The sequence below is a fragment of the Sarcophilus harrisii genome, chromosome 2, assembly GCF_902635505.1.
Source record: "Sarcophilus harrisii chromosome 2, mSarHar1.11, whole genome shotgun sequence".
Taxonomy (NCBI): domain Eukaryota; kingdom Metazoa; phylum Chordata; class Mammalia; order Dasyuromorphia; family Dasyuridae; genus Sarcophilus; species Sarcophilus harrisii.
Window position 1 is genome coordinate 375603058 of NC_045427.1, and position 13310 is coordinate 375616367.

Below are 13310 nucleotides of genomic sequence, written 5' to 3' on the forward strand. Positions count from 1 at the left end.
GTATTAGTTCCCAATAACCTGTATGAAGTTGAAAGAAAATTTTTTTTTACAAAGATTCTCCGTATTTTATATTTTGCTGCCTGGTCCCATTACAGATAAAACAATATGTAACAGAACACTGGACTTGGTGAGTGCTGGATCTGCCATTTCATCACTATGTGATTAAGGAGCAAAGGAGAGGTCTAGGCCTGGGTTTGCTCCTGGGTAACTTACGACGTTTGATTCTTATAGCATCAACTTTCTCTGAAACAAGGAACCAAATTTGGCAACGAGGGCTTCGGGTCAAAGGTCAAGGGCACAGCCTTAACTTTTAGCAAGGCTTGAATGTTTAGGAGGAGCGGCATCCTCCTATTCCCTCTGAGGTCATTCCTGAACTCTAGTATCCTCTTCTACTTAAACAGGAGAGGAAGGAAGGTGAATGTCACACCCTTTGGAAGCCCAAGCGGTGAGAAAGAGGGGCCTTGGGGCCCAAGTGATAAATCAGGCAGGCAGGCTTAGCAAAGCTGGTGGGAGGTCAACCAGAGTGGGCCGCGCAGGCTGGGGGTGGGGCACAGCGCCTTCCCGAGGGCGGGACTGGGGCGCGAGGTTCTAGGGCGATGTTCCCACGTCGTAGAGCCCCCCTGCGGCAGCCAGCTTCTTTGCTCGGGAAAGGAGCCCGGCGCGCAGAAAGCGACTTAGAGCTCGGTGCCACGCCCCTCCCTCCCCTCCCTCCGGGCTCCTTCCACTTCTCTAGGACCCCTCCTCTCCCCTTTCTCCTCCCCGGGCTCCGGCCACTCCCGGCGAGCCAGCCGCTGATTGGGCCCCACGCGCGGAAGGGCTTCCCGGCGCCGGGCAGGGAACCCCCTCCCCGCGCCCTCCCTGCGCGCCCATGGGCCGGGCGGGCGCGAGCCCCCTGATTGGCCCTGGCGAGATGAGATCATGGCTAGCAGGTTCGGGAGGCCCAGACCGCGGCGGCGGCGGCGAGGGGGCGCTCCAGGCAACGGCGCATTGAATGGGGAAGGGAAGGCAGCAGACCTGTGCTGGGCTGCGCCGGGGCTGCCCGTGGCTTTGCAGTGTGCGCCGCTCGCCATGAGCAGCGCCCCATCGCGCGGTTGCTCTTCCTGCCCCCGGCTGCTCTTGCTCCCGGTCTTCTGAACCTGCGGCCGATGCGGAGCGCGCGGCACCCCGCTGTCTGCTCCTGCCTCCCCGCCGGCTCCCGGGGTCCTGCCCGCCCCTCGTAAAGAGCCGGAGCCCCACCTGTGGCGGAGGTGGCTCAGGGCGCACCCCGCGGGGACGCGGCTGCGCGGGGCTTGCCAAGGAAGCGACGAACGTTTGGCTTTTTTTTTTTTTTTTTTTTTTTAAGGATCCAGAGGCGCTGGGCGCTGGTGCGGAGGTTCGAGGCGCAGAGGAGTAGGGGAGGGAGGGAAATCTCCGGACTAGTCCGTCCTTGGGAGAGGCTTCCTCCCCCAAGCTTGGGGAGATTATGGGACTTCCAGCCCTGGAGTTCAGCGACTGCTGCCTGGACAGCCCGCAATTCCGAGACACGCTGAAGTCTCATGAAGCCGAGCTGGATAAGACCAACAAGTTCATTAAAGAGCTCATCAAGGATGGGAAAACGCTCATCTCCGCGCTCAAGAGTAAGTGCTGGGAGGCGCGCGTCTGTTTGGCCCCAGCCCGGCTTGGGGAGGGGAGGACCAGGGGCTGGGGAAGCGCGCGAGCTTCCGTGGGACAGGGGCGGCTCGGGGCCGGAGGGTGTGCTGCCGTCGGGGCATCCTCTAGGAGACGTTTCTCGCCTCGAATGCTCCGGGCTTTCTTACCCCCCCTCCCCTCCCCTCGCCAGCTCTGACCCGCAGACCTCTGCGGAAAGGTTATTGTAATGAGGCAGGAAGCGGGGGAAAATGCTACGAGCTGGCAACCATTAGATGAGGTAAGGGGAGCGCCCGTCGGTGCAGCGGAGGCTTTCGTTGCGGGTTGTCGTGTTGTTTACCAACAGTTCTGCTGCAGTTTAAAAACACCAGCGTGGAGCGGTAAATATCGCCCCTGTGGGTGGCGGTGTGTGGTGCACAGGTGTTAGGGGAAGATCTGCCGAGCCAGATAAGGGATGCAGAAGCCCCGGGTACAACGCAGTCCTTCAGGGGAGGTGGAAAGCGATACCTCTGGGTACCCGTTTGGTATGCACTTGGACAGAACGCTGATCCTCTTCTCTCATCACCCTTAACCCTCCATTAGCCAGCGGTGTCTAGCCAGAACTTTTAACAAACAAACTAAAAACAAAAAAACTTTCCTGCTCAAGGCTATACAGGTAAGTGGCAGAAATACAATGCAAATCCAGATGTTCTGGTGCTAAATCAGAGCTCTTTACTGTTTCCAGTACTTTTCTAAATAAACTTCACAGTCTCTTCTGATTTAAGAGTTTAATGATCTCTACTGTATAGGTAAGGTAGTGGTATTGGAATAGTGCAAAGTGGTGTTCAGCCATTCCAAAAGGAAATAGTGTTTGCTTAGACCCCTCCTAGTTTTAGAAAGGCAATACTATTCCATTGAATAAAATTAAAATAAATTTGGGGTGAAAATGAACCTTGTCAAGAGTTGTTTTGCATCACTGCTCCAAAGCAAGGTTGGAGGGTCCTTTGCTCCATTGGCAAAGTAGAATCTCTGTTTTGCTTTTCTTGTTTTAGAAGTGTTCTCTTCATTTTTTTCTTTTCCTGGTTGTTTCTTACCACTTCTCTCTCTCTCTCTCTCTCTCTCTCTCTCTCTCTCTCTCTCTCTCTCTCTCTCTCTGTATGTGTGTGTGTGATTAGTTTTGACTTTTACAATATTTGTTGCCAGCCAAGTAACCGAGAAATGGAGGCTCCAGTATTCAGGTTCCGACTGCTGAATAGCAGAAGGTGATGCGGGTGGGAGGACTCGAATCAGACAGTGTGTTCCTCTTGAAAGTGTGGGTGAGGTTTTAAAAATAGATAAGCTTGTCTCTGGCTCGATTCCATTACCTCTCTCTCTCTCCCCTCATCTCTCAATACCGGTGGACCTGAACAAGTAACACCAAAATCTTGATTCAGGAAAAAGAGATGTAGAAAGCAGTGATTTGATAGGTGTTAATCACCTCCTACATACTTTTACTTTTTTAACATTTGCCAGAACCCCCACCCCCCCCTTTCTTTTTTGTTTAGAAAAGGTGCAATTTGAATTGGGTTTAACAACTTTTCTGTGTAAAGATAGAGAGCACTGCCAGACTTGAAGTTAGACCTGGGTTAAAATCCACTGGGTTGTCTCCTCTGGATTGTAAGTGCTTTGAGGATAGAGACTTGGTGGCTGTTGTTTTTGCGGTCTTTTTAAGTATCTCTTGCCGTGAGCACAGCCCGTAGGCATCTATTGGAATGTTTGATAAATATCTATTGATGGATTAAAATATCTTGACCATTCTGAATCTCAATTTATCTGAAAAATGGGATTAAATAACTACTATCTCTCAGAATTGTTGGGAGAATCAAATGAGATAATTTTATGTAGAGTGCCTAGTAACCTGTAAATTGATATGTAAATGTGAAGTATTATGATTTTTGGTTTTTTTAGAAGCTGGGGACTTCTGGAGGACAAATTTGGAAACTTGTATGACAACTCAGTTTTTAAAAAAATTAAATTAATTTAGATTCTAGGGTTGGCATTGGTTATGCTAGTTTCCTTTTTTTTTATGAAATGAAAATGAAAAGGTTGAACTATAATAGAGTTTTCAGACTAACCATTTAAGGCTTTCCATACTATTATCCAGTAAGGTATAGATTAGTATATCATTTTTCAAGATAAAGAAATTGAAACTGAAGATAGTGATTTCCTTTAGTTACAAAGTTTAGTATGATAAGATCTGGAGCTGCTAGAAGCCTCCACTGCCCCCCTCAGTTACACATGAGGAAACTGAAACTGAAATCCTGGAAAAAAAAAACAAAAAAACTTTCCTGCTCAAGGCTATACAGGTAAGTGGCAGAAATACAATGCAAATCCAGATGTTCTGGTGCTAAATCAGAGCTCTTTACTGTTTCCAGTACTTTTCTAAATAAACTTCACAGTCTCTTCTGATTTAAGAGTTTAATGATCTCTACTGTATAGGTAAGGTAGTGGTATTGGAATAGTGCAAAGTGGTGTTCAGCCATTCCAAAAGGAAATAGTGTTTGCTTAGACCCCTCCTAGTTTTAGAAAGGCAATACTATTCCATTGAATAAAATTAAAATAAATTTGGGGTGAAAATGAATTAAGCATATCTAAATCATCTCTATATAGAAGACCTAGCCTAGCTTAGTCCTGGAAATTTGTTTCTGAGTTTGAAAGCGGGTTTGACAGGACTTTATTCCAGTTTGTAGATGTTGCTGATGACTTTTGGGCCTCTATATAATGGTTTAGGGGTCACCTAGGTATTTCAACTTGAATTGGCTTTAAGAGTTCTGGAGCTGAGGGGATTTGAAATTCCAAGGTGATGCTTCCTCTACCTGGAAATCTATCTTAGTTTAGATTGCATGTTAAAGGTGGGATAGAGTTGATCTTTTCTGGAGAAGTGGGTAAGGATTAGAATGAGGAAACTTCTGTCTCACTTTCTCTTTTCTGTATATCAGATTTCCTTGGGTGGAAGTAGTATGTGTGAGGAAGCAGGGCAGAAAATGTTGGCCTTGGGATCAGGATCAGGATACATCTTGGGTAAATTACCTTACTTACAGTGCTGTAGTTCTATGTCATGCCTTTTTTGTGTGTATATATGTTGTTTACTGGACACATCGTTCATTATCTTAAGATATCCAGAGAGTAAACACCAACTGCATCTACAAACAACCTTTCTTCATGAACTACTGTTGAAACAGTCTAAGTTAGGTTTTAGAAATAGAAATTAAGCCCCTCTAAAGGGAGCTGACTATGATGAATCCTGTCTGAAGTTGCTTTTGGCCTTGAATCTGGGGTCCTAAGAACTCCTGTGCTTTTTGAAGTAGCTCCTGGAAAGGGTTGTCAGCTGTGATACTGATTTACTTTAGTTTTAGCTGTTTTCTTAACTGTTGTTCTCTCTTCTGAGTAATAAGTGTCTCATCTGAGAGTATCATTTTGTGAGTGTCTTGTGGGGGGGAGATAGCAGAGGCTGCATAAGTCTCTAAGTACAGACTAAGAATCATGAGTAAGACATTGTACATCACTAGGCCATGCACTGACATTTGTGATGAGGAAATTGAAAGGATTTGTGAGCCAGAGTTGTCAAGTGTTTGCTGCCTTGAGGGTAAAAGTTTCTAAAAATGATGTTAGTTTTGGAAGAAAAAGTATAAGTAGGAGTCTTCTTTATGGTGGTTATTGATTGGTAATTGGCCTGCTTATGTGGGCATCAGTGGGGGTAACATTCTTATGTTTGTGCAAAGACATGGTTGAGGGATGTTTTGTCATTTAAGTCACATATAAAGTAGATCAGTTATTTAAAAAACAATGTTTTCTGCCCTCTCCCCCTTCTTTAACCCTCGCTTCTATTTCTCTGGGAGATTGAAATCATAATTATATCCAATAGCTAGATTACCTCTACATAGTGGCTATGGCTATGCTACCTTTTCACCAGATAACATAGCTAGTAGGTATCTGAGGTTGAATTTGAATTCAGGTCCTCCTAATTCTAAAGCAAATCTCTGTCTCTCTTTTTTTTTTAAACATATAAAGAGTGTCATTTATTTAGAATTTAGGTCAGCCCATTAAAACAAAACTGGTCAAAATAAAATAAACTTAAATTCATACATTTTTTAAATAATGAAATTTAAGAATAAACTAAAATGATCAGAATTAGTGTACATATTCAATGTTTCTTATCTGTTGACTATGGCAAATTACTTTTCTGAGTTCTGCTTTGCTCTGTGCAATGAGGTTTGAACTTGATAGCCTCTCAAGTTTCTTTAATTTCTAAGTCTATATTTTTAAGCAAACAAATATTTCAGGTAGGAAAGAAATTATTAATAATTAATTTTAAATTAACAAATAATTAGTCAATAATTTCTTTTTTATTTTAATTTATATAATTTTTTATTTCTGCCTTGTACTATACCTGCCCAGTTAAATAGTTTTCAAAAGAAAACAAAGAAACTTTCATAACAAATTCATATAGTCCAGCAAAATGAGCATCCACATTAATTATGTCTAAAAATATGGCTTGTTCTGTTCTTTACATCCTTTACTTCTCAAGCAGGAGATAAGAGTGTTTTATCTTCACTTCTTTGAACTCATTTATTATTGCATTGGTCAGTTCTGAAGTCTTTTAGAGCTGTTTTCTTTGTAATTTTTATAATACACATAATTTATATTCTATTTACTTCACTGCATCCATTTACAAATGTCTTCTTAGTTTCCTCTGAAACTGCCCGTTTTGTCGCTTCTTCTGACACAAAAACATTCTACTGCATTCAAAAGCTATTTGTTTAGATATTCCCCAATAGGTGAACACCACCTTAGTTTTTAGGTTTTAGCTACTATGAAAAGAACTATTACAAATATTTTTCTATAGATGAGTTCTTTTTCTCTTACTCCTTGGGGCAGAGGTGTAGTTGAGTTAGAATATGAAAAGTTTAGTGAGTTTAAGGGAATAGCTCCAGATTCTTTTCCAGATTGGCTAGATCAATTAACAATACACAATTCACAGTGTATTAGTGTGACTTCTCTGCCAGCCCCTCTAAACATCTTTTCCAGTTTAAGAGATGTGAGGTAAAACTATAATGGTACTTTAATCTGCATTTCTTTCATTATTAGGACAAACATTCTTTAATAAAAGGGTGTTTGACAGGTTCAGGTAAATTTAATATTTTAGGTTTTAATGGAAGTAATTTTTCTCCTTTGGTTGAGATTTAAATATATTCATTCAACAAGTATTCTGCTATGAACAGAAAAACTAAAAATAATAGCAGTATTTAGCATTTAAATACCATTTGAAAGTTTAAAAAACATTTTGCCATGTCATTTGATAGTTACCTCATTGGATCCATATAACCTTGGGAGATAATAGTAGTTGCTACAGATGAGGAAACTGAATCAGGGAGAAATTAAATAAGTTGCTGAAGGTTACACAGGGTATAATTTTGAAACTGGATTTGAATTTGGGTCTCTGATGTATTGAGGTTACTAGATGGTGCAGTGAATAGAGGACCTGGACCTGGAGTCAGGAAGACTCATCTTCTGAGTTCAAACATGACCGCAGAAACTTATTAGCTGTCTGATTCTATGCAAGTCGATTGCCATTGTTTTTCCTCCTATATAAAATAAGCTGGAGAAGGAAACGGCAAACCCCACTCCATTGTCTTTGCCAAGAAAATCGCAAGTGGGTTGTGAAGAGTTTGACTCCAGGTCCAGCTCTGTCTACTTTACCACTTAGTTGCCTTTGCTAGATTTAAAGGTCTGTCTGTGGACAATAATGCTACAGTTTCTGCCCATCAATTACCCTTAATTATCTAGTGGAGGTACTACATGAAAGTTTACTTTTTATATTAGAATGTAAACTCATCTTGAGAAAGCATTGTTTTATTTTCCAATTTCATGATTATACTTTCATGTACAATTAAGTCCTGTGCGACTTCAGGAGTGTAGGAACTTAATAAAAGTTATACGTTAAAAGAATTGTTCATTAATTGACTTGTAATTACCATCGTGTTGGGTGACAAATATATCAGGCCTGAACAAATTAAAGTTGTTTTAGACACTAGTTTAGTCTGTACTTTTCACAGGCCTTCTTGGAGGGGCCATTAGCTTTATGCAATGCATTCTAGGACTTTAATTAGTGTTCCTGATCTCTGCAGCATCTTTGATTTCAACAACCACAACCATTCTCATCTCAGCAGCAACAAAAACACTTAAGGCAGTAGAAATAGAAACTCTAGGTAGAGAGAGCAAACAAGTAAACCAGACTCTTATAGGATAAGAATGTTGATTTTGTGATCAGGTAGCAAGCCATTTCTTCCAGTTCCACTTTGGTCTCTAGGAAGATGCTGAAGAATTTGCTAAGATTATGAGACTGTGTTTTCAAATTTTTATGTTGAAATAGCCACTGCTGGCCAGAGGGGAACATGTGAACTTTGCTGAGTTTCCCTTGACCTTGTATGTCAATAGACTTTTTTTGGGTCAGGACTGAGTGATTACTGGTGATTGTGGGGCATTCATTCTATTTAGACATGGATAATAAAGCATTGAATGGAGAGGCCAAAAGGCTGGGTTCTGTTCTAGATACTGCTGCTCCACCGCTGCTGACTAATTCCTGTGACTCTGGCTAAATCACTTAAACTCTTTGTTCCTTAATCCCTCATCTAGACAAGCTGTACCCTCCCATATCTCCCAGATTTTGTGAGGCTGAAATAGTTGTAAATTTGATTTTAGCTACCTTCTATGTGACTCTGAAATAATTCCAGGGCCTCAGATTTCCCATCTTTAAAAGGAGAATGTGAGATGTGATGATCTCTGAGGGCTTTCCTCTAAATGCTGTGATCCTTTAAGAACCTGCTCCTTAAAAACAATTTCTTGCCTTGCCTCTTTCCAACAGTGAGGTGTTACAAGGCAATTTCAATAGACTTGTGATGGAGAGAGCCATCTGCATCCAGAGAGAGGACTATGGGGACTGAATGTGGATGATAACATAGTATTTTCATTTTTTTTGTTGTTGTTTGCTTCCTTGTTTTTTTTTTTTTTCCTCTCATTTTTTTCTTTTTTTTGACCTGATTTTTCTTGTGCAGCATGATATATGTGGAAATATGTTTAGAAGAATTGCACATGTTAAACTATATTGGATTACTTGCTGTCTAGAGGAGGGGGAAAGTGGAGAGGGAGAGAGAAAAACTTGGAACACAAGGTTTTGCAAAAGTAAATGTTTAAAACTATCTTTGCATGCATTTTGAAAAATAAAAAGCTATTATTATTAAAAAACAAAATCTCCAAACCACAATTCCTTGTGTGGGTGGCTGGAGACTTATTGCTTCCTTCTGTTCCACTTTTGTAGGGATGTCTAGTATCTTGCTACCTCAAAAGGTGCTTTCTTCCCCTTCTCTTCCATTTATAATTTGCACAACCAGTATTTGCTGGGCATATTTATAGAGGAAACAAAAACTAGATTGAATCCAAATGAAGTTTTGCAGTTTTAAGATAAAGAAGGCCCTTTTATCCCCCACCTCCCTTTTTCCCCTTTAGCCTAGCCCCCCCAATTTGCTTTATTCCTTTTATATAGGACATCAAATCCTACAAAAAAAATTTTTTTTAACTTCTACAATAAAAGACTTTATAGGGTATTCTAGTGTTCTTTTAAGGTTTTCTCTTAGAAGAAAAACCAGTGGAGTTGGTATATAATGTTGTGTAATCTGGCATCAAGAAATACAAGGAAGGAATCAGAGGACCTGAGTCCTATTTGCCTACCTGTATTACATTGAGGAAGTCACTTGTCTTGATCTCATTTTCCTCAGCTTTTAAATGAAAATGTTGGACTAAATCCTTTACAGGATTGTGAGGCTCAGAAGATCTGTAGTAGTCTAGGCTTCTCTGTTCAAAACTGTGTTCTCAAATATTTCTCCAGCTAATAATATCAAAGAGCTCCTTGTAAAATGCAGTAGTTCCTTGGGAAGTTAACGGTATGATTTGGCCATTCTTCCTCTTTTTCTCCATATTTCCTGTGACATTCAACCCAGACTTAGAGGCAGTATAGGATAAAATGTCTGTAAATGGTGTGGCTTTTAATATTATGCTAGGACTTCTGAGCAAATTCTTGTAAAATCTTAAACTGTTCCTTCAGTGATCTATGGTGATTGTTGATTATGTGAAATCCACAAATAATTTAGAATCATTTTTGTTTAGAAGTTTCAGTTTATTGTCAGATATCTCTTGCAACTCTTGTTTAACAGCCATGGGCATGAGTTTGTTTTTTGACAATTACCTTTGTGCTATCTGTTACCTCAGTTAATTTGTTGTTGGTGTTTTCTTGTGATGGTGATCAGATTGAAACAGTAGTCTAAGATTGGATTATTTTGGGTCATTTTGACCCAGTTTTTCTTATGTTGAGTATGAGCCATCTTGCATTAAATTGTAAAGGGCATTTGGGTCTCTTCTAGTCCTTTCTTCTTCTTTTTTAAAAATAGTATTTTATTTTTCCAAATACATGCAAAGATAATTTTCAATATTTACCTTTGCAAAAACCTTGTGTTACAAATTTTTCTCCCTTTTTTTCCTCCTTCTCCCTCTCCAAGACAGCAAGCAATCCTGATGTAGCTTTAAACATGTGCAGTTCTTCTAAACATGCTCATATTTGTCATGCTGCGCAAGAAAAATCAGATCAAAAAGAGGAAAAAAAAAACATGAGAAAAAAAAGACAAGGAAACCAACAACAACAGCAAAAAATGAAAATACTAAGTTTTGATTCATAGTCAGTCTCCCTGGCTCTCTCTCTAATTGTGCATGGCACTCTCCATCACAAGTCTGTTTAGGTCTTTATTCTTTAGGTGAACAGGAGATTGGTTTGGTTGACTATATGTACTTGTAGTGTTCCATTCTCTAGGGCCTAGGATGGTGGCTGGTGAATGGAAAAAAAATATGGTTTATTCTAATCAATCAATAAGTACCTATTTTTTTCCCCCAAGGTCAAAGCCAACTTCTCATTTTAGTCATGTGAAAACAGAGGCCTAGAGAAGTGATAAATTTGCTGTAGTGCCACATAAAGAATAAACAGACATAACATATATTGGATTACTTGCCATCTAGGGGAGGTGGTGGGGGGGAAAAAGGGGAAAATTTGGAACTCAAAAGTTTTGCAAGGATCAGTGCTGAAAAATTATCTATGCATATGTTTTGAAAATAAAAAGCTTTAATTAACAAACAAACAAAAAGACTAAATGGACAAAGCCAAGGTTTGAATCTAGCTTTTACAACTCCCATTTCCAGGTGCTGAGAAAAATTTTGGAATAACACTGCTTCATAATAATCAGTCTGGAGAGATGGTAGTCAAGACATTTCTGTTGTTGGATATGATGAAATGTCTTTCTCATGGCTCAGCTCTTCTCCACCTACTTGACCAATGCTGTTGAGAGAACACTGTCATTCTGAGATTGATACACCCATTCTCCCTACTCCAGGCTGTATAATCCGAGGCATTGGATTTTGAATCAGAAATCCTTTCTTCTAATCTCCTGGCTCAGTCATTTAGTGCCCATGTGGTTCAGGGCAAGGCATTTTCTATTTCTGGACTTCCAGAAGTTCATCCATCTGTAAAATGAGGGGATTAAATAAATGTCTAAGATTTCTTCCCTTGGATTTATAATCATAATATTAAGGGACTTGAACAAGGTCCCATGGTTCATAAACTATCAAAGCTCACTTATACTTGAACCTAGTCTTTGTGACAAAATAGAGTTCACTTTCCCCTACATTACGCATCTCATGCTGTCTGTTCACCTAATGTCAATGAAGAGCTTAGTGAAACAGAAGAATCAAAGTGTCACAATGTGGCTGAGTTTGTGTTGAAATCTCCAGCTTCCTATCTCCTCATCTGCCTGTTCCAAAAAATCTTTGCAGACTAAGGGCAATCTCCTGAGGTTTCTGGGACTCTGAGGGAGTGAGAGGATGAAAATAATCTGATAGAGAGAGGGAAAGAGGGGGGGCAGAGAAAGAGAGAGAGAGATTGATTAAAAATGGAGGTTCTTAAAAGAAAAAAAAAATACTAGGTAGTAAGGAAAGGAACCATAACATTAGTAAATAGAGGAAGGGCGCCAAGGGAATGTTTACAAATTTAGAGTAGGAAGTGTTTACAAATTCCTGTAGAAAATAGAACTGAGGGAGAAGGGAAATTGTGATGAAAACGGCTTGGCAGTATTGCCATTCCCTTGTCACTCTCTGTTTGCGTCTGGCTCATTTCACCTTGGTGGAGAGTACACTGCCCTGGAGAGAGTGTGAAAGAAGTCCTGTGGCTTCAGCATGCTGTCAATTGCCTTGGAGGCAGGGATGTTGGGCTTGTTTGTTCCAGAGGGAGGGGAGTTTCTCATTTGGGAAGGTGGGAATCTTAATATTGGTTTCTCTGGGAGGAGGCAATGGCTTTGCTGTGGCTGAAGGTGTAGGCTGGATGTCATGGCCTGAAAAGCAAAGCTCCCATAATGCCCCTTTTCATAGCTTTCAAGGAAGTGAAATTGTTAAGTTTATTTTGTGATGATTCCAACTTAACTGTTAATGTATTATGTACTCCAGGCTAATATAAAACAAGACAAACAAATCAGACCTTTCCATTCTTTCCTTTTCTCTTTCCATACATATGGAAACAGACATCCTTTGAGACATCAAAGACTTGTCTGTGTGTGTATGTACATATGTGTGTGTATATCTATATATCTATAGTTGATTTTTATGTAATTTAACCTTACTGCTACCCCTTTGCCAAGCTGTCTGTGGCACAGGAGCAGACAATTCTTGGTTCCTTGTGAAGGCATGTTGGAAGCATCAAATGAGTATGTCTGAGTTTGGTAAAAATTGTTAAACTCAATATGTAAGCTGAGTAATCTAAATAAAAAAAAATTTTTTTTAATTCTCTGGCAGGAGTTCTTAACCTGGGTTCAGAGAACTTCAAGTTCAGAGAACTTGGTTTAAAAATATATTTTATTAACTCTTATTTCAATAGGATTAATTTCATTTGTGATTCTATGTATTTTATTTTAACTATGATTCCAAGAAGGGCTCCTAGGCTTTTATGGATTGCTAAAGGAGTCTGACAGAAAAAGGTAAGAATCCTTGTTGTTGAGTCCTTTTAGTTGTGGTCAACTCTTTATGACCTATTTGGGGTTTTCTTGTCAAAAATACTGAAGTGGTTTGCCATTTCCTTCTCCAGCTCAGGCAAACAAGGTTAAGTAGGTATCTGGAAGACAAATTTGAACTTGGAAAGTTGAGTCTTGATTCTGGGTCCAGTGCTCTAACTACTCCTTCACCTAGTTGCTCCTATACCACAGTAACATAGTAACAAAGAAACTTCTGTATTAGATCTTTGGGTACAACAAACAGTTCTTTCCTAATTCAAGTAAATACCCTCTAATTTAGAGATTAGATATGGTGATTTCTGGCTTTTGTTTTCAAGTTCTCCTAATATGAAGGTGCGTAGCTCTAAATAGAAATCATGTGAAGACAGTATCCAAAAGGACCTTTGGTAGTACCTGTTTATTTCTCTCTGTTCCCTCGCTTGTCTTATTTTCAGTGAAGCTACTATTAACTTTCTTATTTTCATCTGATCTTTGTGTAAATTATTCAGAAAGATTGGTGGATGGTGAATAAGATAAAGTTGAATTCACCCCATGATGATTGTGGCTAGATAATGGACCAGCCGTATC

At 40.2% G+C, this 13310-nt stretch overlaps 1 protein-coding gene across 3 annotated transcripts in view; it reads left to right on the top strand.

Moving 5' to 3' along the window:
* Positions 1–783: 783 nt before the first annotated feature.
* The window catches only part of ARHGAP26 (Rho GTPase activating protein 26), a 514081-nt gene continuing 501554 nt past the window's right edge, over positions 784–13310 (top strand). The window contains exon 1 of one of the 3 annotated variants that reach the window (XM_031953469.1): positions 784–1616. In XM_031953469.1, coding sequence (XP_031809329.1) covers positions 1463–1616 — 154 coding nt within the window. In that variant the 5' untranslated portion in view covers positions 784–1462. Of the gene's footprint in view, positions 1617–1675; positions 2282–13310 lie in introns of those variants that run through there. The other 2 variants (XM_031953472.1, XM_031953473.1) reach the window with 2 other exon arrangements.